The 24,542-nt window shown below is 51.0% G+C and overlaps 2 protein-coding genes and 1 pseudogene across 2 annotated transcripts in view; 1 reads left to right on the top strand and 2 right to left on the bottom strand.

The window, feature by feature from the left end:
* The window catches only part of TSPEAR (thrombospondin type laminin G domain and EAR repeats), a 163,297-nt gene that overhangs the window by 53,379 nt on the left and 85,376 nt on the right, over positions 1–24,542 (bottom strand). The window contains exon 2 of the mRNA XM_088023642.1: positions 21–241. Coding sequence (XP_087879768.1) covers positions 21–241 — 221 coding nt within the window. The remainder of the gene's footprint in view (positions 1–20; positions 242–24,542) is intronic.
* On the top strand, positions 11,893–17,842 carry LOC114226411 (uncharacterized; annotated as a pseudogene).
* Positions 18,323–19,021, bottom strand: LOC114226400 (uncharacterized). Its single transcript, XM_028126483.1, has one exon. The coding sequence runs from the start codon at positions 19,019–19,021 to the stop codon at positions 18,323–18,325; it is 699 nt and encodes a 232-aa protein (XP_027982284.1).

The raw sequence follows: 24,542 nt of genomic DNA, 5'->3' as shown, positions 1-24,542 counted from the left end.
GAGTAAAGAGCGTCACTGACCTTCGGGGGAAGATTGGGAACCTTCAAGGTTATGACGATTGAAAATTCTTCAGGGAAGAGGTCACATCGGAAGAAAATCCTCGACGCAGGGAAGCTCAAGGCGTGGGGAGCGGCGGCTGAGAGCTGGAGTCCTCGAACGCCGTGGGCCTGCATGACCCTGATTCCGCCCGCGGCGCCATGTGGAGGGATGGCCTCTGCCAGGATGTCCAGGGGGCGCAGGTCTGTGTCAGGGAAACCACAGGTGGGTTAAGCGGGCCCCGATGAGTTTCCCCTTTACCAGTGGGGAAACTGAGGCCCCAAGGGTCAACGATGCACCTGCGGACCCCCCCACCCCGGGTTTTGCCCAGAAGGAGCTACACAAGCACATTCCGTGGCACACTGTCCCAGTCGATGGCCACGCGCTATGCTGGGCGTGCGAGAGGGAGAGAGGAAGGATGGGTCCCAGCCTTGGCCCCAGGGAGTGCACGCAAGCGGGAGCCAGGCTCCACCAGTCCAGGGACCACCAAGCGTGGCATGCCCTATGCTCTCAGTGGGGCTCCGTGACGCGTGTCCCCCATGCCGTGGAAGGGTGGGGCCCCTGGTGTGACCTGCAGGCCGCCCTGGAACTGGGCACCACTCCTCCCACACACCACAGAGAGGCAGATATGCCCCCGGAGAACCTCTGCCCTACAGTTCAAGGTCATCGAACATAGCTGACGGGCTGGCTTGGCCTCACTTGAGGCCAGATGATAGGAAAGGAAAATGGCAGCATCTGTGGCCAGAGGGGCTGTTTCTGGACCAGCTCGTGGGGCCCGGCTCCTGGAAGGGAGGTGCTGGCTTGGGGCAGAGCCCGGGGCCACCGCCTGGACCCTGGCCGACCCAGCCACCCCATGCCTGGCCGTGGCCTGGGGTAAATGACCAGGCACACAGGAATGAATCAACCTTTCCCAGCGCCATCCCCCTCAGGCCCAGGGGCTTTCCTGGGGCCTGGGTCTGACAAGGGGGTGCTGGGCCCAGAGCCCACATTTAGTTCCCCACAGGGCTCGGTCAGCAAGGTAGGCAGGCCCTGCGGTGATGACAGTGGAGGCTGCCCTGAGGCCCAGTGTGGTCTGCCATGGACAGCCCACCCTCCCTCCCAACAGGAGCCAAGGTCCCTTGATTCGAGGAGCCCTTCCAGGATGGGGCAGCCTCCCTGGACAAGAGACCTGTGACCAGGGTCCTCAAGGTCTTCCTGTGCTGTGACAGCCTAGGAGGCTCGTGGCATGTACCACGTTGCATTGGTTTGGGGCATAGTGGCCTGTGTCCTCTCCCGAGTGTGCAGCCCGTCCGGGACAGACACTGTGGCGTCTCCGTATTCCCAGAAGTGCATACGGTAGTTGCTAAATCAGTATCTGCCCAACTGAAGTGAACCGGGTAGAAAGTGGCAGGGGACAGTCCAGGGAAATCTAGTGCCCAGCCAGAGAAGTGTTCGAATGCGGCCGTGTCTGCAGCCACAGCCGTGGAGGTGCGTGTCCGCCGCTCACAGGGAGGCTGTGGGCAGAGACAGTGACCGGCCCCAAAGCAGGAGTGGCTTGTAGCACACAGGTGCTGGGCCCTGGGAATCCGAACTCTCCCCCGGGAGCGCACATCGCCACTTCGGGTTAATGGTGGGCTCCAAGTAGGAGGAAATTCGGTCAGCCATTGACTGGTCCGTGTGGTTTACCAAGGCAAACGATCTTCAAAGCAGGGTCACCATCACCAACAAAACCCAGGGAACCACAGCCATCCCAGGCAGGTAGAGATGCTGGCTGGCCCTGTGGACCGGGCACCCTGTCCTGCCTGTATTGGCTCCAACCCCCCGCCTTGCTGGCAATGACAGATGGCTAATATCTGGGGGCGTCTGCCAGCCTGCAGGTGCCCTGCGTGCTAAGTTCATCCCCTCCACACCTGACCCAGGCTGGTGTGGCACAGAGGATGTGACTGAGTCCCTGCCCCTGGGAAGACCCCTAAGGCCTTCAGGCAGAGTCAGGGCACCCAGCCCTCCGCTCTCCGAATGTGGGCAAGGACAGCAAGTGACCAGTCAGAGCGGAGAGCTCCTTCTCAACGAGGCCAGGGAGCATCGCTCCCCCTCAGGGGCCTGGGTCACATGGCCGCCGTGGCAGTCACGTTGGACCAGACCCCAGGGGCTGGGGCCGACTCTGGCCCACAGCTCTCAGGCAGCCCACAGAAGGATCCAGAAACCCCAGGGACACCCTCCATTAGGGGTCAAACCAGCGATCTTCCTTGAAGCAACAAGGGCTGTGGCCCAAGTGGGTGTGGGGGTCTTGGGTCACTTCCAGCCTCTGGGGGGGGTGGCTGACATTGAGGACAACAACCTGATTTTTGCAAGAAGCACAGAGTCGGGCAGCAGCATGAGAATGGCAGGTGGCCATCCCCGTGGCAGAGAGGAGCTCTGAGACAAGAGGGCCTTTGCTGTTCTGAGCACATTTTCCTCCCTTAAATCAAGGGAATTTAAAAAGGAAAACTGTCTCTGAAACAGGAGTGCCGAGGACAGGCACCCAAGTACAGAGAAGAAATGACAAGACGGCATCTAAAGTGAGCCGCGGGCGTGTGGTCGAGTCCGGGAGAGACCGGTCCTGAGCACGCTGCAGGGCTGCCGCACAAGGAGGGGGCGGGCTGAGCGCCCTCAGGCCCCGGGGGCCAGGCGGAGGAATCAGAACGGCCAGCACGGAGCTAGACGCTCTCGCTACCCAATAAACGCCCCCAACAGGAAACCTGGCAGGGCTGTGTCCCCAGGGCTCACAGGAGGGGGCAGCGAGCGCACTGGAGACCGCGGACCCGCCCAGCCTGGCCAACAGCACCCAAGGAGCGCCACGGAGAGCACACCTGCCCGTCCCCAGGGACTGGCTGCAGGGTACAGAGCAGGTCAGCAGCAAGGCTTGGGCACAGCAGGGGACACTGAGGTCCTTCGGGAGAGGACAACGACGCGGATGTGGCCGCGCTCGCGGTGGAGGAACGGCGGGCGGGCGGGAGGTGAGCGGCCTGCACTGGGCACACTGCTGATCTCGGTCAGGTGGAAGCGTGTGCACAGCGTGGGGGCCAGTGGGGCGGGAGGGGGGCCTGAACAGTGTCGGGAGGACACCGTCCGATGACCTCTGGGAGGCGCTGTGAGGAGGGGGCAGTACATTCGCATTGTTGTTACTTCTGTGTTACGAAGCGCACGCAGAGAGCGCGGAGACGGGACACTTGAGCATGCGCTGAACGCAGCCGCTCCGTGCAGCAACAGTGGGGGCGCTCGCGGGAGAAGGGTCTATGCCCTCCAAGGGCAGCGGTCACCCTGGAAGCAGCTGTGTGTGTCGGCACAGGGTCCCAGCCCGACTCTAGCGAGGAGACGGGCATCTGGGGGGCGAGCCTGTGCGCCGGACCGACTCTGGCGAGCCCTCGGGCTGGCCAGCACTGTGGGGTTGTGTCTGGTCGGGGTCCCTGGAGCGTGTGAGGCTCTAAGTAAACACTGGGCCCTAAATTCACCCTCAAAACGCTGAGAGACACTGGGACCGGCCGGTGGTTTCAGCTGAGGCCCCACCAGGGTCTGGCCTCTTATTCAGGACACGCGGGTCTACCCCCAGAGAGGCTGCCAGCACCCAGAACATGCTGCAGCCTGGCTGAGCCCCGGGCACAGGCAATCAGGGTGCATTAGCAGCAGGGGAACCTCGAATTTGGCTAATCCCAGGGAGAGCCTCTCCCTCCATTGTTTGATTGAATAGCCCCTTCCTGGTTGTTCTCCCCCTGCCCCACCCCTGCCCTTCCAGCCCATACAGATGAGCAGGATTTGCTCACAGATGCTCAGTCATCCTCATCCGGTTCTCCACCTATGCCTTGTCTGCAGTCTGCACACACAGTTGGAGGGTTTCCAAGGTTAACACGGGCAGAGAGTTTTGTACCTCCCTGGAAACGTTCCTGCTGGATGCAGGGATGAGGAGTGACCAAGTCTACAAAAGTCAGAGCCACCGCAAGATGGTTAGAACGCACACAGTGATGAAGCTCTGCAAATTAATCAGTTAGACACACATTCGCTGCACCTGCTGTATTCACCCTGAGAGGCTGTATACACAAGCAGACCCTGGCCGAGCCACCTGCAGGTGGCCTCCACACCAGCCAGCCTGGAAGCCATCAGCCCCAAACAGCCGGGACTTGGCCAACAACGGACCCCTTCCCTAACCCCTAACCAATCACATGGGCAGCCCCGCCTTGAGGTAGCTATGTGTAGCTTACCCATACCACAGCCCCCGTGGGGCCCACCTGAGCCTCTCTTTTTCCACTAGAAGTTCTCACCCTCCCCTGCTGTGAGTCTCTGCCAAACCCGGTGCTGGTGGGGGACCCCCTATTATAGCCAGCTTGGAATAAACAGCCTTTGCTTCTTCTCATTTAAGTGGTCTCTGTTTATTCTACAAAGGCTTCTTGAAAAGGCAGTTTCAGGGGCGCTGGGGTGGCTCAGATTGTTGAGCATCTGCGTTCGGCTCAAGTCATGATCCCGGGATCCTGGGATCAAGTCCCACGTCCAGCTCCTGGCTCAGCGGGGAGCCTGCTTCTCCCTCTCCCTCTGCCTCTCCCCCTGCTCATGCTCTCTCTCTCTCTCTCTCTATCTCTGTGCCTCGAATGAATAAATAAAATCTTAAAGAAGAAAGAGAGAAAGAAAGAAAGAAAGAAAGAAAGAAAGAAAGAAAGAAAGAAAGAAAGAAAAAGAAAGAAAGAAAGAAAGAAAGAAAGAAAGAAGAAAGGGCAGCTTCAGAAATAGCTTTTGTCCTCAAGGTCCTTACCATTCAGCAGAGATGTGGTCGGAGCCACAAATACATGAACTCAAAACTGGCTACACGTAAGGTCCTAAACCAGCCTCAAGGTCTTAAGGTCTGGCCCACAACTGACTCACTGAGGCTCTCAGAGCCTCAGTTTGCTCATCTGTAACATGGGATGGTAGTGACTTCCCCCGTCAGGGACCCAGCTGAGGGGGAGACAATTACAGCAGCAAGCCACACTGGCAGAAGTGATGAAGACTTCAATCGCCTACTGCAACAGTATGAGCAAGTGGCTAAAGCCACAGGAAGCACTGAACCCCCACCCCCCACAGAAGAGCATGTGGTGGGGGTCATGCCCAGGAGCCCAGGATGAAAGCCTCTCATGGGTTGATGAGCCCTGGGGCCCAGAAAGGAGGAGGAGGGAGTGCTGGGTGTGGAAAAGTACCAGGTACTGAGTCAGAGCGGCGGGGTGGGGGGGTGCAGAAATAGGTTCCAGGCATCCTACAAGGAGGCCTCTGATGGAGGTGCCAGGGCTACATATGCAGATGGGCCTCCAAGTGGGGCTGGTAGGCCTGGGTCCCTGCTGCAGTTCCCCCAGGATGGCAGTGTCCTGGCAGCATCCCAAGCCTGGTGTGTGGCAGGGCTGTCTCATGCCCTCCACTGGGTGAAGCCTTTGTGATTGCCCTTGGCTGGGCCTGATAGATCACGCACAGGATTTTTGACCAGGAGCCAGGGTCCTCATGCCCCAGAACTGTTCCCTGGAAAGGCTTTCTATACTGGAGCCCATCAAGACCCAGGTTATTCAGAAGAAGCCACCTGCCTTGGCTGGGGGTGCAGGTGTGAGGCACAGCCCCTCAGCCAGGTGGATTCTGCACTCTAGATGGTCTCCAAGAAGGGGCTCTACCACTGAGGTGGAAAGGGAGCAGAACTAAATGGCCAAGAAATCCTTACTCTGTGGATTTCATTGATTTAAATTGTGTGCCCAGGGCCCAGGAGGAGTTTATTTCTAGGAATTTAGGTTAGGGTATTATAAGTGTTGCTCTATGGGACAGTAAGACTGAATGTATAGCCATCATCACAAAACAGGCCAGTTTAGGCCCAAGAAGAAGCAGGTGGACCCATAGAGAGAAGAGATGGAGAACTTGAACACCCATGGCCAGTAGTCCACACAGATCAGTGGGGAGGGAGGTGTTGTTGGGAGAAAGTGATGGCAAAGCTGGGTATCTGTGGGGAGAAAACCAAACTGAACTCTTCCCCAAACAGTATATACAGCTCACCCCTCCAGGAGGGGAAGAATGGTGAAACTTCCAAGTTAGAGGGAGGGTTGGGAGCCATCTCTGTGACTTTGGGGTACAGATGATTCCCCAACCAAGCTCAATAAACACAAACCATGAGAAGTCATTATACTTGCTCACATCAAAACAAGAACATCTGCTCAGGAGGGACACAATGGGGAAGGCCAGTAGTCCCAGGACAGAATGAGAAAGGTGTTTGCCATACCATGAAAACTACAGAAGGAACAGGGAGCTCCTGAAAATCGACAAGGAAAATATAAGAACAATCCTCAAAAAAAAAAAGGCAACCTAAAAAAAGAAGAAACCCAAAGGGCTTACATATGACAAAATGCTCAAGTCAATACGAGTCAGAAAGAGATCATTTTTCTCCTACTATAATGGTTAAAAAAAGGAAATAGGAAAACAATGTAAAGATAAAGTATGCATGGGAAAATAACTCATGTCCCTTTTGTGTGTTCAAACCTGCTTTTCTTAACTTGTTTTATTTTTTTTAATTTTATTTTATTATGTTAGTCACCATACAATACATCATTAGTTTTTGGTGTAGTGATCCACGGTCCATTGTTTTCGTGTAACACCCAGTGCTCCATGCAGTACGTGCCCTCCTTAATACCCGTCACCGGGCCAACCCATCCCCCCTCCCGCCTCCCCTCTAAAACCCTGTTTGTTTCTCAGAGTCCATAGTCTCTCATGGTTCATCTCTCCCTCTGATATCCCCCCCCCTTCATTTTTCCCTTCCTTCTCCTAATGTCCTCCATTCTATTCCTTATGTTCCACAAATAAGTGAAACCATATGATAATTGACTTTCTCTGCTTCACTTATTTCACTTAGCATCATCTCCTCCAGTCCCATCCATGTGGGTGTAAAAGTTGGGTATTCATCCTTTCTGATGGCTGAGTAATCTTCCATTGTGTATACGGACCACATCTTCTTTATCCATTCATCTGTTGAAGGGCATCTCGGCTCTTTCCACGGTTTGGCTATTGCGGACACTTTGGAAAACAGTGTGGAGGTTCCTCAAAAATTTAAAAATAGAGCTACCCTCTGACCAGCAATTGCACTCCTGGGTATTTACCCCAAAGACACAGATGTAGTGAAAAGAAGGGCCATATGCACCCCAATGTTCATAGCAGAATGTCTTAACTTGTTTTAAAGGAAGTCATGGAATGTAGAACAGATTGGCACATGGGGCTTTGAGCGGAACTCCTGGACTCTCTGGGGCTGCAGCATGGATGCATCTGAAGCCTTGGGAAGGCAAAGGCAGTGTGGCAATTAAGCCACTGAAGCCTCAGGGGAGCGCCAAAGTAGCAGCAACACCAAGAATCACCTCTCAAAGGCATAATAGAGTGCTCTGTGGCCAGCCCTCACTAAACCCTCTACACACATCAATACTTTTAAATCCATACGCATCCACTTCAGTCACCTGCCAAAGTCAAAGGGTTCTCAGGGTGCACAACATTGCCCAAAGGACCAAGCAGATGGTATAGCAAGGATTGTGGCCTTTGCTCCCAGCTCTCCTGGGATGCACTATGTCCTGCAGCTTTTGTCATGGGCCTTCTGAGGCTCAGTGTCCTCATCAGCAACAGGGGATGGTATCCTCCTGTCTTGTAGGGTGCAGGAAGGACTAGAAATACTGTCTGGCAGGCAGAAGTTGCTCCCCAGAAATGGACAGCTTCACAGTGACTGACCTGGAAATGGATGGCCCATCCCTCATGATGCAGTCAGCCCTGTGCTGGGCCCGTTTTAGGTCGACTATTAGTTTCCCACATGAGCCTGTGGGAGGATATGTGTTTGCCTGCAGGATTGCAGGCTGCCAGGGCTGGCTAAGCAGGACTCTTGAGTAAGATCCATGTGGCTAGTACACAGCCGATGTTAAGTTCACCTTACGTAAATCGGCAATAGGACATCCGGTGGGGTGCCTTAATCAGCTGGCACAGAAAAATCCACACACAGTCTGGGAACAAGTCCACTTGCTGGACCCACACTTGCCAACCCAAAACAGAACCTTCTTTTCTCACCTTTCATGAATGTTGTTCATTAGGTATAACAAGCACCTGACCTCACTGGGCATGTGGACATTCAGGAGGCGAAAGTGCACGCATAATGCAGACCACAAGGCTGGTACGGGGACAAGGGGGGTTTGATCTGAGCTCTTCCCGGGACAGGATGCTCAGCTGCCCTCAGGGTCCCACCCACAGAACTTGTCTCTAATGATTCAAAATGCCACCTCTTAGTCTCCTCTGCCAGGAGCTGAGAGGTGGGAGAGGCAAAGATGAAGCGCCAGTCCCTGCCCCCAGGGACCTTTGTAATAAAAACACCACTCTCTCCTGCCAGGCATGATTATCTCTGCAATCCAGCCAGCTTTCCATGGTCCCTTATCTCACGTCCTCCTGGCAAGTGAGAACAGGAACAGAGGATGAATCCAGCTATAGTGGCCTCAGGCTGTAGGATGTGGAAGTCCAAATGCTCAGCACCTAGAGGTTTACCTGCCTTCCAATCCCATTGTGTGAGAGTCCTCATCAACTCTATTGCCCTTCAAATATGAAGAGAGAATAGAGCCAGAAAGGGCCAATAGATCAGGGCTATCAGCACAGAGGGTTGGTGGGGGCAGCTAAAGGAGAAGGAAGTTTATAGTACTAAGTGCTTCCATTAGAAGAGAAGACAGGTATCAGATCAACTGTCTAAGCTTTGACTTAATAAATTTGAAAATGGAAGGATAAGTCAGTGTAATTGTATGTAACATAACTCAATGTAAGTGAAAACAAGAAAAACAGAGGAGATCAATTGAAACCAAAGTTGATTCTTTGAGAAGATGAATAAAATTGATAAACTTCTAGCCAGACTGACCAGGGGAAAAAAAAGAAGAAGAAATAATTTACCAGTATCAAGAACAAAAGATGGGCTATTACCAACTATTTTTCACAATTTAAAGGATAATGAGGGACCTCCACAAACAACATTATGCCTATATATTCAAAACCTTGTATGAAATGGACCAACTCCTCAGTAGGCACTTCATTAAAGAAGAGACACATGACCAGAAAGTCCTATATCTATTAAAGAAAACTCCAGTTTCCCAGGAAATTCTCCCAAGTATTTAAAGGAGACCAAATACTGACTCTACACAATCTTTTCTAGAAAGTAGAAGAGGAGGAAACCCTTGCCAACTCCTTTTGTGGGGGTGGCATTATCAAAACTGAAGACATTGCAATAAAAGAAGACTACAGACCAATATCCTCACAAAAACAGACATGAAGATCCTGAATAAAATATTAGCAAATCAAATCCAACAACATATAAAAAGGACAATACATCACAACCAAGTGGGGTTTATCTGGGAATTCAGGACTGGTTCAACATTCAAAAATCAATTAATGTAAGTACACAGCACCTCTTCATACTTGCAAAGCAATTTCCTGTACATCTCTAATTATTTCAAAATAAAAGGCTTTAAGAAATCAATTAATATAATTCACTATATTAACAGACTAAAAAAGAAAATTGTATAATCATCTCAATAAATGCATAAAAAACATTCCATGAAATCCAACATCCATTCATGATAAAATCTCTCAGTTATTACTGAGGGAGATTTTTAGCCTGAGAAAGCTAATCTAGACAAAACCTCAGCGAGCACAAGGACTGAATGCCTCCCCCTGAGATCAGGCCGGTAGCACACACACAAGCATTTCCTTGCTCTGCCCACTAAAGAAGTGACACCCCAGCAGCCCTGAGCACACCTAGCTCCAGATCGTGGTTTCTAAATACCATTATCCACTAAAAGGATCAGGGCTCGCTGGAGAAGTGATTGATTCCAGGAATGGGATGGGGAGATTTCCAGAGGAGCTAGGACCAAAAGTGAGATGTTGGGGAGTTGGAAACATGCTGAAAGGTACAGGAGCCAAATGAAGGAGGTCCCAAGGTTCAAAGCTGGAACAATGTGAACGAGAAAATAATGATAATACTGGATTATTACTCAAATAATAAAACAAATATTCGTTAGTCCATAATGAAATAAATTGAAGCAGAGCAGGTAAATAAATGGAGGAAAAGGGGCAATTCCTCCTTACAGAAGAATTTCAGTTAATAAGTAGAGATGGAATGGGGAAGTAGAAACTCACCATCAGGTGTGGCCCCCAGAGGGATGTTAAAACCACTGGACAAACATGACAGCAGAAACAGGATGTTTGCAAAGTCTTATAGACTCTCCCCCACCCCAAATATTTATTAATTACAAAGGGAAAAATAATTGTGTATCTGGTGACAAGACACGGAAACATCATGTACCCCTGCTTCACTGGACACATTACTTTGATGGGATTCTTCCCCAAACATAATAACCTCAGGCTAATTGCGAGGAAACCTCAGACAACCCCAAATTTCCAAAACACACGTGACCAGGGCTCTTCAAAAGTGTCAAGACACAAAGGATAAGGGAAGACCAAGAAACTGTCTCAGACTAGAGAAGACTAGGGAGACCTTACAAATGTATGTGGGGTCCTGGACCAGAGAGGTGACATATGTGGGCAATGGGTCTGTTCTTTAGTGAACAGTAATGCACCAATGCTGATTTCTAAGATTTGTCACTGATCTGTGGATACGTAAGATGTTACTAGAGAAAGCTGGGTGAGAGCATGTGTAAACACTGTACTCTTTTTATAATTATTCTGTAAACAACACAAAAGCACAAAGTGGTCCATGAACTCAGCTGTGCCCAGACAAGCAGAAGATGTGCAGGTGCGGCTGGCCCGTCATGCCATGTGCCACCTGCGCCCCATCCTTCACCTGCTGTGGACTGCAGTCCCCAAGAAAGGAGACCTGCACCACCTTTCCTTCCATCCCAGATTCTGGCCTTGTGTCTGCTTCAGAGCAGGTGCTTGCTAAAAGTCGAATTGTGTCCCATGAGGATGCTGAAATCCTAACCCCCAGTACCTGCAGAAGTGACCTTATTTGGAAAGATGGTCATCACAGATGATCAAGATACAATGAGGTCACGGGGGGGAGGGGTCCTAACCCAATACGACTGGCGTCCTTGTAAAATGAGAAAATGTGGATGCAGACAGGCACACAGGGAGGACGCTGTGTGAGGATGCAGGCAGAGATGGGGAGATGCTTGTACAAGCCCAGGAACCCCAAGATTGCCAGCAAACTCCCAAAGCTAAGAGAGCATGAGACAGATTCTCTGTCATGGCTCCAGGAGGAACCAACCCTCCAATCCTTGATCTCGGACATTGAGCCTCCAAACTGGGAGAGAACGAATCTCTGTTGTTGAAGCCGCCCAGTCTCTGGGGCTTTCTTACTGAAGCCACAGGACACTGACACAGTGCTGCATACAAATCATGACTCATCATCGTTATATAGAAACCAAATAAACCTCCAAGCACAGAGGCGCCTGGTGGTGCTCAGCCAGCAGAGCACTCCACGGCAGCTCTTGCCCAGATGGGGCCTGAGACCCAGCCCTCAACACCCAGGTATTCCACTGTGGCCCCCAATGACCTGCTAAAACAAGAAACCTGCACTCCACCCCCAAGCTTGCTTTCTAGGACTGAAAACAAGTAGAGACTTCCAGGTCCATTTCCAGAGTTTTGTGAACTGAACAAGGATTCCTGGAAGTAAAAGGGCTGTGGCTGGTTCTGCAGAACCCGGCTCTAGGCACCAAGGAGGGGAGTGTGTGGAGAGACTACCGCTATAATAGCACAAGCCGAGAGGGTACGAAGAGAAAGTCAGGGCACCTGGCACACACGTACACACACATACACACACGCACACACGCACACACACTCACACTCACACGCACACCCTCCTCCAGCCCCACCGCCCCCACCATGGCCGCGTCCACCCTGTCGGTCTGCTCCAGCGACCTGAGCTACGGCAGCCGCGTCTGCCTGCCCGGCTCCTGGGACTCCTGCCCCGACTCCTCCTGGCAGGTGGACGACTGCCCAGAGAGCTGCTGCGAGACCCCTGCTGCGCCCCCAGCTGTTGCCAGTCCAGCGGCTGCACCCCCAGTGGCTGCACCCCGGCCTCCTGCCTGACCCTCATCTGCACCCCCGTGAGCGGCGGGTCCAGCCCCTGCCAGTCAGCCTGCACCAGCTCCTGCCAGCCCTCCTGCTGCAGCTCCTCCCCCTGCCAGGAAGCCTGCGGTGCATCCATCTGCCGCACCCCTGTCTGCTGCAAGCCCATCTGCTGCGAGACCTCCCCCTGGTCAGCCCCCTCCTGCTGCCAGCCCAGCCCCTGCTCCTTGTCCTGCTGCAGACCCTCCTCCTGCATGTCCCTCCTCTGCTGGCCCATGTGCCTGGCCTGCTGCAGCCCCATCTTAGCCCAGAAGTCCTACTGCAGATGGGGCATGTCCCCCCCATGGCCAGCTGGGCTCAGGGCCCACCCAGTGACTGTGGTCCTCCCAGCCACCACTCCTCAATCTGGTCTTGACCCATGTTAAGGGGTTGCCCCCACTGAGGACAGGAGCAGGTCCCACCTGGCACCTGACCACCTTGTCCTGAATTGCTCCAGCACATGGACTATTCCTAGTGTCTGCTGGTCCAGTCTGCTGCTGAGCTGCACATGTAGACAAACCACACATCAACACTCAGCGTGTGACCTTGCAGAGGTCTCCTAGGAAGTCCCCGTGGCAGTGGTCTCCCCTCTGTATCTCCCACCCCTCATGAGGGTCAGCCCAGCCTCCATCCACATGTCTCTGTCCCCTCAGCTCAGTAACCCATCAGCTGTCTCTAGATGCACTTAAGCAAACTGGCCAATAAACACCCAAGACCGACCAGAGCCCTGGCTCCATGTATCTTGTCATTATTCCCCAGCCTGACCACACATCCACTTTCCCCCTCTGTACACAATGCTGCCGCCCTGCAGGACCCTGTGTGGTTTCCTGTGATTCCCCGAGGTCCCAGCTGGGCAGCAGAGGGTGTGGGTGGGTATTGCAGCCCTTTGGCCACTTGGGGCCATCCTGGGCTCATCCTTCACCCTCCTGTACTGTCATCCATGGGATAGTTTTTTTCCTTGATTTGCCCCGTCACTCCTTATGATGCCTGTTCAATCAGGATTAGGATCTACTAGATCCATATTTTTCCAGAGTATGTCTAAATGCCCTCCTAACTTCAAAATTAGCAATTTTCATCTCTGTATTGCCTAAAATATTCTCAATGCCCCACTCTCACATCCCCAGTGTGGTGTCAGGAGCACATGCTGAGGGGTGCAATCTGTTACACAGTACAGATCCCAGAAGTCACATATTAATACTCATGTTAAACCTGCCTGAGAGTAAGGGCTTCTCTCAATCTGCCATAACAAAACATAAAACAAGCACAGAAGCATCACAATTATCAAGCCAATCCATAGGTGGTAAGTGCCAGACAGAACAAAGCCCAGCACTCCTTAAAGGAAGGAAACAAAGTACAACATTCAACAGTATTACACTATTATTTTATTGAAACCCAGCATCCAATAAAAAATTACTAGACACATTTTTTAATGCTTTTCTTTCTTTATTTGAGAGAGAGAGAGCACGTGCACACAAGCGGGGGCGGGGCAGAAGGGGAGGGAGAGGGAGAGAGAGAATCTCGAGCCGACTCTGCACTAAGTGTGAAGCCCAACACAGGGCTCCATCCCACGACCCTGAGATCAGGACCTGAGCCAAAAGCAAGAGTTGGATGCTCAACTAACTGAGCCACCCAAGTGCCCCCAAATCACTAGATACATTAAGAGGGAAAAAAATCTAACCCATAATCAAGAGGCAAAACAGATTATACAAACAAACTCAGAAATGACAGATGCTGGAATCAGCAGACAAGGTAGTTAAAGCAACAATGATAAATATGTTCAAGGATTTCAAGGAAGACATGAACACAAAGAAGAGAGAAATGTAAGATACAAAAGAGAACTAAATGGAACTGCGAGAGGTAAGAAACATAACATTAACAATAAAAAATTTAAAGGATGAATTTAAAAGTAAAATAAAGACTGCAGATGACCTAGGAGACATAATCATAGAAATTACCCAAACTGAAAGAAAGTAAGAAAAAAAATTTTAATTAACAGAGCATCAGTGATCGGAGCAACAATATTAAATGGTCTAACATAAATATAACTGGAGTCCCTGAGGAAAAAGGTCAGGGGTGAGGGGAGACAGAAAAATATTTAAACAGACAATGGCTAAATGTTTTCCAAATTTGATGAAATTGAGAAGTATATAGAACACTTGAGAAACACTATACACTAACATGACCTTATTGATATGTATACAATATTCCATCCAACAACAGTGAACTTGAATTCACATTTTTTTCAAATGTACATAGAACATTCACCAAAAAGAATCATATGCTGGGCCATAAAACCAGTCTTGATATATTTAATAGTCTTAATATATTTAATAGGACAAATAACTGGCATCATACAGAGAATGTTGTTTGACCACAACAAAATCAGAAGTCATGAACAGAAAGATATCTGGAAAACCAAAAAATATTTGGATATTAAATAACACACTTCAAAATAATCCATGAGTCAAAGAAGGAATCACAATGGAAAATTGGAAGTATTTTTAATAAAATAAAAATAAACTTTATAGAATGCAACTGACACAGCATATGGGGGAAATGTATAGCTTTAATAATTTATATTAGAAAAGAAGGAATCCATCAATTATCTAAGCTCCTATCTTTAGAAGCTACAAAAAATAAGCACAAGTTGAATCCAAAATAGGTAGAGGGAAGGAAATAATCAAGAAGTGTAGAAATCTACCAAATAGAAAATGGAAAAACACGAGAAAATTAATAAAATCAAATCTAATTTTTAAAGATCACCAAAATTAATAAATTTCTACCTTGACTGGTCAAGAAAAGGAAATAAATAAATAATATCAGGAATAAAGAAAGGGCTATAGCCCCAGATTCTACGGACATTAAAAGAACAACAAAAGAAGGCAACTCTTGATGCTGACACATTCAACAACTTAAGTGAATGACACATTCAACAACTTAGGTGAAATGGACAAATACCTGGAAAGATATACATATAAAAACTCATAGAAGAAAAAACAGAAAACCAAAATAGCCCTCTATCAATTGAAGTAACTGAATTATAGTTAAGATCCTTCCCACAAAGAAAATGTCACGTCCAAACCTAAGGAATATATAAAAACACTATTAAAATTCCTAAGTGCAGTTAGCAAGGTCACAGGATACAAGGTCAACACACAAAAACTGATTAAATTTCTACATGGTAGCACTGAGTACTTGGAAATGAAATAAACACACCATTAACTGAAACACTGAAAAATGAAATAATAGAGAAACTTAATATATGTACAATGTCGATGTACTAAAAATGATAGTGTATTGCAGAAAAAAAGTTACCCTAAATGACTAGAAATAGATATTATGTTTATGAATTGACTCAATATTGTTAAAATGTCGATTCTTTCCAAATTTACCTGCAAGTTTAGTGCAATTCCAATAAAAATCCCAGCAAGTTATTCTTTAGAAAGCGATGAGCTGATTCTAAAATATATTCTAAAATCGATACAGAAATGTAAAGGACCTAAAATAGCCAACTAATTTTGAAAAAGAAAAACAGAATTGGATGACTGCTGGATTTCAAGACCTCATTTAAAGCTGTGTTGATGGAGACAGTGTGTTATGGGTATAAGAACAAAGGCTGAAGACCGGACAGAGCAGGGTCCAGAAATAGACCCACACATATAGGGTTAATAGATTTTTTGGCAAGGGCCGGTCAGTGGAGAAAGGATAGTTTTCTCAACAAATGATGCTGGAAACAACGAGCAACATATTCAAAAATTAACTTGAAAGGGATTATAAAACTTAACATGACAGTTAAAACCATAGAATATTTAGAAGTACACATAGGACAAAACAGGCATGACCCCAGTTTTGGGCAAAAATTCCTTAGCACCACTGAAGGAAGGGAATGCGTTGAATTTTATCAAAATTAAGGATGTCAGCTACTGAAAAGTACTGTCAAGAAAATGAGAAGTCAGGGCGCCTGGGTGGCTCAGTCATTAAGCGTCTGCCTTCAGTTCAGGTCATGGTCCCAGTGTCCTGGGATCGAGCCCCATATCGGGCTCCCTGCTCCGCGGGAGGCCTGCTTCTCCCTCTCTCACTCCCCCTGCTTGTGTTCCTGCTCTCGCTGTGTCTCTCTCTGTCAAATAAATAAATAAAATCTTAAAAAAAAAAAAGGAAGGTAAAAAGTCTAGGCACAGGTGGGGGAATTTGCAATGTACACATATGATAAATGACTGTTACCTGCAATAAGTGAAGAACACTTACAGTGAATAAGAATACAGTCTGATTGCAGAACAATGGGCAGAGCCTCTGAGCAGACACTTCAGACAACCACGAAGAGGCACACCGGAAGCTGATCCACCCACACACAGTAGCCATCAGGAAGGGCAAATATCACCCTGCTCACCCCACTTAGCACAGGACCCAGCAAGCCTACGCCTAGGTATTTACCCGAGAGAGGACAACATGCAGAGTACAGGTGCTTACAGGGGCTTCCTTCATAACCATTAAAACCTGGAGACACCCCAGATGGACGTCAACAGGTGAATAAACAGCTGCAATACATCCATTCAATAAAACACTACTCGTCAATTAAAAGAAATTAACTATAATGGTATGCAACCGAAGAGGCAAGTGAAAGAAGCCGGACACTGAGCATGCCTGTTGTACACTTCCTTCCCTTGGATGCTCCAGAAAAGATCAACTTCAGCAGCTCCGGGAGCACCTGCTCCCAGGCGGCAGGCGGGCATGGAGACTTGGGACTCAGAGAAACCTTTGGTAGAGGAGGGAAGCTGATACCTCGTGCCCCCAGTGGAGGCTGCAAGATGCAGACCTTTCTCAAAACTCATCAAACGGTACAATGAAATAGGGTGCGTCTGATTATATGTAAACTGTACCTGGACAGAGCTGATTTTAAATGGAAGGATTAGGTAAAACCCTGGTCGGGGAGAAGGGTGTGGGCAAGGAACTTGCAGCAGGTGGGGAGTGTGGCATGGGGCGGGAGGTGGCTGGGGTTTCAAGAAAGGAGACCAAGAGCCAGGGGCCTGCACGGGCTCCCTTTGTGGGCTCTGGCCATGGACACAGCCGCGGGGAGAGTGAGGGGCTCACGGGCCCGGAGGGGAGGGCGCGGGAGGGGAAGGCTGACCTCTGTCTGGTCCTTCCTGGGGCGGGGCCACTGGGCCACTGCTGGCAACAGTTCTGGAGCCCTGGGTCGGGGTTCTTGCTGGATGTCCCCGCCCTTGTGCACAAGTGTCCTCACACGATGCCACTGGCGTCCTGACACCAGAGCAGGCCACTGTCCACAGCAATCGTGGCCTGACGGGGTTCTCAGTTCACAGGGAAGGCCCCGCACCGGGACTCTGAGTCCCTCGTGCTCCCAGGCAGAGTCCAGACGTACCAGATGGTGGCCCTGAGTCCAGCCCAGGACGGGATCCTGGGGCCCTGCCACCCACCCTTAATATTTTGTTTCAAACCTAGTCGTTTTCTTCAGGAGCTTGGAGCAGTGCCTCCCCCATGACACCACCTTTCCAAGAAATGGGTAGAGCCCGCGGGAGGACCCCAGGGGGACCCCAGGCCCATAGGGGCTGTGCTGCCTGCAGCCCCCAGGCCCGCTTGTCTGGGGCCGGTTTGCCCAGCTGGGGCAGTGGGTGGAAACGGGCCAGGGGCTGAGAACCCCCAGACCACGACCCGTGTGCAGATGCCCAGCCTCGGGAAGCCCTGGGCACGCAGGGCCCAGCAGCACTGACCGTCCTGGGCGAGGGCGTGGCTCCCAGCCCGGGGCCCTGCCCAGAGGAGTCAGGCCCCTGCCCTGCGCCATTTCTCAGTCCCTCATTCCTAGAAATGTTCGCGGCGGAAGGAGACCAGTGTCTGGTCAAAACCCTGGGATCCCCCCGCCCCCATGAGGGTCAGAGGAAAGGAAGCAGATCCGTTGGTGAAGTGAGTTTATTGGGGTGCCCGAGGAGGTGCTGACAGGTCGGCCGTTGAGGCCAAGGGACCCGAGCAGACAAACTGGGAGGGAAGGACAGGGGACCAGAGCAGGTGTAGGCACCTCCCGGGGAGCAGCGGGGTCAGCGTGCCTGGGAGCTAGGAGGTCAAGGTCAGGTCAGGGGAGTGGACACATGGGGGACCCCGTCCTGGGGTCAGGACTGGACTGAGGGGGGGCTGGGAGGACCACCGTCACTGGGTGGGTCCTGAGCCCAGCTAGCCCCGGGGGGGACGGGCCCCGTCAGCAGCAGGACTTCTGGGCCGAGGCGGGCACGCAGCAGGCCTGGCGGGAGCCCACGGGCCAGCAGAGCAGGGACACGCAGGAGGCCCGGCGGCAGCAGCTGGGCTGGCAGGAGGACGCGGGCACGCAGCAGGCGGGCCTGCACACGGGCTGGCAGAGCAGGGACACGCAGGAGGAAGGCCTGCAGCAGGACGAGGAGCAGGGGCTGGGCCAGCTGCAGGAGGGGGCTGAGCAGGGGGAGGTCTTGCAGCAGACAGGTGTGAAGCAGAGGGGCTTGCAGCAGACAGGGGTGCAGCAGATGGGCTTGCAGCAGGCAGGGGTGCAGTAGACGGGCCTGCAGCAGACAGGGGTGCAGCAGACGGACGCACCGCAGGCTTCCTGGCAGGGGGAGGAGCTGCAGCAGGAGGGCTGGCAGGAGCTGGTGCAGGCTGATTGGCAGGGGCTGGACCCGCCGCTCACGGGGGTGCAGATGAGGGTCAGGCAGGAGGCCGGGGCGCAACCGCTGGGGATGCAGCCACTGGACTGGCAACAGCTGGGGGCGCAGCAGGGGGCGGCGCAGCAGGGGGGCTCGCAGCAGCTCTCTGGGCAGTCGTCCACCTGCCAGGAGGAGTCGGGGCAGGAGTCCCAGGAGCCGGGCAGGCAGACGCGGCTGCCGTAGCTCAGGTCGCTGGAGCAGACGGACAGGGTGGACGCGGCCATGGTGGGGGCGGTGGGGCTGGAGGAGGGTGTGCGTGTGAGTGTGAGTGTGTGTGTGTGTGTGTGAGGTGCCTGAGGCTGACAGTCTTTATATCCCTCCTGGCTCTCGTGTTCCAGGTCCCCACAAGCCTCTAGTTCCGGCTCCCAGGCCACGTGAGTAATGTTTCTTTGCCTGGATGTGGTCCAGCTCATAAACCTCCAGGAGCATCTGACTCTGGAGCGGACCCAGTGTCCCAGGGGAGCAGGAGCGGGATGGACATCCAGCCACCAGCCAGGGCTGCCCCGGGGCAGTCGCTCGCTTGGCAGGCAGACGGCATTCGGAAGTTTCTCTGTGGTTCAAACGCCTCTTCCCCCTGAGGATGCAGGACTGTGGCCCCCTGTGAAGGAAGAACCGGAGGCCAGGGGTGGTCAGTGCCTTCCCAGGGCCACCTGCCGGGCTGGGCCTCCTGGCCTGAGCTCTAGAGCATTTCTCATCACCAAAGCGCATCCTGTCTGTGTGTCCACTTTCCACCTGTCTGTGTGCTTGGAGACCACAGGGCTTTGTATATCCAAAGCCTCTGCCCCTTGGGACAAGGACACGGCCTGGGCTGTGGTTATGCGTGAGCCACCTGAGCACCCGGGCTGGACATCAGTGGTGGTCACTGCCCTCGTCTTCCTCTGGGGCAGCCTCATCTGTCAGGACGGCCCCAATCAGTCCCCCCGCAGCCTTTCTTCTGGCCGACTCCCTCACCGCGTGCCCCGCACGACACCAGACAACCCACCACGTCACTAGGTAGCGCACAGACACAGGACACAACAGAAAGATCGGCAATGTGACCACGGAGAGTGAGCATCCCTCGGCCCTGCCTACTAGCACCCCATCCTCCTCTCAGGAAGCAGCTACATTCCCCCCGCCCTTTATCTCTCTGCATGTCTCTGTGTCTCTCTGTTTCTAATTCTCTGTCTGCACACACACGTGCACACACGCACATGGTGCATTTTCGTTAGTCACAGTTGCTAGGTTCTAGAAAGTCACCAAAAACACTGAATTAGCAAATCTGGGAACACTGAACCATCACTCCCAGAGGAACACAGGGTTGGGTCCCTGCAAGCTTTGGTCATATTTTCAGCAACCTTCAATACATTGCTGGCTTGATGTGTGTCTCTGTTTAAAGCGACTTATTTAATAAATACTTGACATACATCTTATTTAACAGTGGACTCACCACCAATGGCACCTTAAGTCACGACCGAGCAAGACTTATCTGACGTGGATTTCCTCCACAAAGCATATGAGCCCCATTGTGCTCAGAACCCTAGACCTTCAGCGCTATGCCTGAGGCCAATTTCACCAGCAAAATCACAGCATAAAGTGCAAAACACAGCACGAAGGAGACAGTAAAGGACAGGCTTACAGTCTGCGAGCTGACACAAGGAGGCAGAGCCTCATTCCACCTCAGCTGGGAACGCGTGTCCAAGTCTTAAATTTGGAGCACTCTGCACATGTCCGCGAATGACCACGCACACGTTGTGAGTATTGATTTGGGGTTACAAATAAATTTTAGTGAGTAATTCATGAATAATGAAGATTGGGACTCTATCATCTATTCTCTCTATCCAGGTACGCGAACATGTATAAAGCATTTGTGTATATACATTTTTAAAATACAAACTGCATCATATTCTACCCCCTCTGTTTTTTTGTAACAATATAACATGGAGCTCCTTTCCTATGAATACATAAAGATTTCGCTTTCTTGGTTGCAGCTGCATAGAATCTCACATTGTCCTGTGTATTTGTTTGTATCTTTCCCATCTTTGTGCTTCCAAACTTCCTGTGCCCTTATATTTAGGATCTAGTTCTTAGAATTTGCATGTAGGTTTTCCATTTTTGTGCAGAATCACAATCTTTATTGTAAATTGAAATATTTAATACTTTACATTTAATTTCATTATTGATAATTGGGTTTATATCTGCGATCTGATTTTATGTTTCCTATTTGTCTCAAATGTTTTATGTTCCTTTTACAAACTATTTCCTGACTGCTTTGGGGTATTTTTGTTATTTATCTCCCCTCTCCCATTCATTACTTGTTGTCTGTGGCTTCGTGACTGTCTCAGAGGTCAGCCCAGAGGCTGCAGTGCGCCTTCCTGGGATAGTCAAGTCTGACGGGCACGGGCACACGGGCCGCTTCTGGAGCAACCCTGAGACCCCCGCACACCTCAGCTCCTCACCTGCTCGAGCTGCACTGTTCATCTCTACTACAGCGTAGAGCCCCCGGGAAACTGTAAATATACAACATACAACATTGCGAATGGAAATGTGGGCCAGTTTCCTGTTTATCCTTGTAGGTTCTCCATCTTCCTTCACTTCTGCCTTCCGGCCATCCTACCTAAAAGCTTCCCGGGATAGTGACTTCAAAGTGCATCTTCTGGTGTGGAATCCGCTCTGTGTCTGCTGGTCTGGCAGCAGACATTGTCCTGTGGAGGTTTTGTGGCACCTTCACCTCCAAATGGCATTCTTGGGGAGCTCTGTTCCAGTTCTGCAGTCATTTCTTTTGGCCCCTTAAAGACACTGTCCCATTACTCCATTCCTGCTGTCCGTCCCCTGTCCGCCACCCACCCACAACCAGAACATCCATCGGTCAATTCATAAATGCCAGTCCTGTGTTCTCTTCAGTCTAGAATTTCTACTGGTTTCTTGGTCTATGTTTCAGTTTTACAATAAAGATCTCCCTCATTACACCTATTTCCCTGAGCACTTTCACCACCACTACCTTGAAAGTCTGTGCCTGATTAACTCCAGCACTGTCATCTCAGGCTTGTTTCTATCATCTGTTTGTCTCTTGGCATGACTGTAATTCTTGATTGAATGTTTGACATTGTCTGAAAAATTCTAGCAGCTCTGGATGAATTTCCCTCCTTCTGAAGAGTTTCAGCTCTCGCCCTGGCTGGCGGCCTGAGTGGGGCAGAGGACTCATACCGACGTGAGGCTGCTCTACGTCTGGCTTCCCCTTTCCTGGGACTGAGCTGTCCAGGGGTCCCACCCGAGAGCCACTCCTCCTTGGCCAGCCGTCAGGGTTATGAGTCCCCATGGCAATGAAGCTGCAGAAGCTCTGCTTGGGTTTTAATGGTTTTCCGTTGGCTTTCTTAGTATCTTTCCTGTATAGCATAAAAATTGGGCAAATGCATTGAGATTCCACCTGCAGCTCTAGAGCTCTTCTCGGGGACTGCCATCTCCCTGGGGTCTTGTCCCCTTGGGTCCATGCTGCGTCTGCTGGCCTCTCTACAAGCTGGTTACTTCCCCTCACACCCCACACCAAGATTCATCCACTGCACTTCACGAAGAGCCCCTCTGAAATGCCAGATTGCCTCTCTGAAGTCTCCCCGTCTCCACATGTTGGCCCTCAATGCTCAGTCTCATCAGTAGCCTTCAGAAGCTTTGCACAGACATTTTTGTATTTTATCCAGTTTTTCGAGCCATCCTCAGCCGGCATACCTACGTCTGGCGGAGACGGCAAACATCGCCCTCTCCCTACCCTGCCATGCACTTTCAGCTTACAGATCAGTTCCTGTATCTCCAGAAGGGCCAGAAGCTGAGCACAGGGGGCCAGACTCAGATCTACACCAGTTTTATAACCCAAGACATAAAGAAAGACAACTCAGCCATAGTTTAGTTGAATTCCTAGAACCCCTTTCTTCCCCAGCATGAACGTCCTCATAGGTGAGAGGCCTGGGGTGAGAACCACTGCTGGAAATGGAATGTCCAGGAAGGGTGAGAATTGGAGCCCATGAACACAGCAGGGTCAGCACACACTGCCCAGCACCCCCAGAGCCCTCCCACTGGGGTGTGGTGCCACTCCTCTGGGCCCGGTGCTGCTGAACCCGTTCTTCACTGCCACCATGGGGCTCCAAGTGCCTGCCTCCCCTGGCCAGCAGGCCTCCACGGGGCCGTGACCTGTGCACCCGTGCATTCTCTAGCTTGCCACCGTTTCCAGCACATGGGGGGATTGGGCTCCACAGCGAATAAATTCATGCTTGGAAGATAAAAGGATCAGAAAGGAGGGAAATTTATTTAGCAGAAGGAAGCAAAACCACTTGGTGGCCACTTGGATGTTATTTGCAGAAGAAAGAAAGGGGTTTGGATGACTTTGGATGACTTTTAGGTTTCTGGCTGGGCTGACCCAAGGAACGCAAGTTGGTACAGCCACTTTGGAAAACAGTATGGAGGTTCCTCAAAAAGTTAAAAATAGAGCTACCCTATGACCCAGCAATTGTATGACTGGGTATTTACCCCAAAGATACAGATGTAGTGAAAAGAAGGGGCACCTGCACCCCAATGTTCATAGCAGCAATGTCCACAATTGTGGGACATTGTGGAAGGAGCCGAGATGCCCTTCAACAGACGAATGGATAAAGAAGATGTGGTCAATATATACAATGGAAGATTACTCAGCCATCAGAAAGGATGAATACCCAACTTTTGCCATCAACATGGATGGGACTGGAGGAGATTATGCTAAGTGAACTAAGTCAAGCAGAGAAAGTCAGTTATCATATGGTTTCACTTATTTGTGGAACATAAGGAATAGAATGGAGGACATTAGGAGAAGGAAGGGAAAAATGAAGGGGGGGGATCGGAGGGAGAAATGAACCATGAGAGACGATGGACTCTGAGAAACAAACTGAGGGTTCTAGAGGGGAGGGGGTGGGGGGATGGGTTAGCCTGGTGATGGGTATTAAGGAGGGCACGTTCTGCGTGGAGCACTGGGTGTTACACGACAACAATGAATCATGGAACACTACATCAAAAACTAATGATGTATTGTATGGTGACTAACATAACATAATAAAATTAAATTAAAAAAACAATCAAGAAAATCAACAGGAAACACAAAAGCAACCATTGTTTTTCCTATGGAGGATTTTTGGGAGCTGCACTTCCTGTAGGGGAGAAAATAGGGCGCTCCAGTTTGTACTCAAGGTTTGCAGCCTTTGGGGTGTAAAAAGTCCATGGACAGAAGCAGAATCCATGGGCTTGGTGAGTGGTCAGGCAGAAGTGGCCCACATGGCCACCCAAGGACATGGAAAGTGTGGCCACCTGACTGTCCCACCTTCACCTGCATGTGCACTCAGGGGAACTCCCCGCACCATAGAGAGGACCAGGGAGTCACAACCAGAACATGTCCGGCTCCACACCCTCTCTTCCTCTGGCAGCTGCGCCCCCCTGACAAGCAGAGGCCCCTGGTGTGCACAAGACCCACCCAGGTGTCCACAAAAGGGCAGTTAGGATTCGAATAGATGGATTTCTTACACAGCCAATCCAACCCCAGGACATGCTATTTACAGACTCACACCATCTAGCTCAATGTATGTTCTGGACCAGAGGTAGCTTAGGATGAGTCAACAGACCCCAAAATATACTAGGAGTTTTATAGCTAAGCAAACATCTCATGGAACCCAACATAGAGCTGGTGCTAATGAGAGTCCCCTGGGCTCCAAACACCAACAAGGAAGGGAGACGAGTCGGGCCTGCTGCTGGAAC

This window comes from Eumetopias jubatus, unplaced genomic scaffold, assembly GCF_037043125.1.
Source record: "Eumetopias jubatus isolate StellerSeaLion01/CBP00866 unplaced genomic scaffold, mEumJub1_p1.0 scaffold_1, whole genome shotgun sequence".
NCBI lineage: Eukaryota > Metazoa > Chordata > Mammalia > Carnivora > Otariidae > Eumetopias > Eumetopias jubatus.
This window is presented reverse-complemented; position numbering and strand designations above follow the sequence as displayed.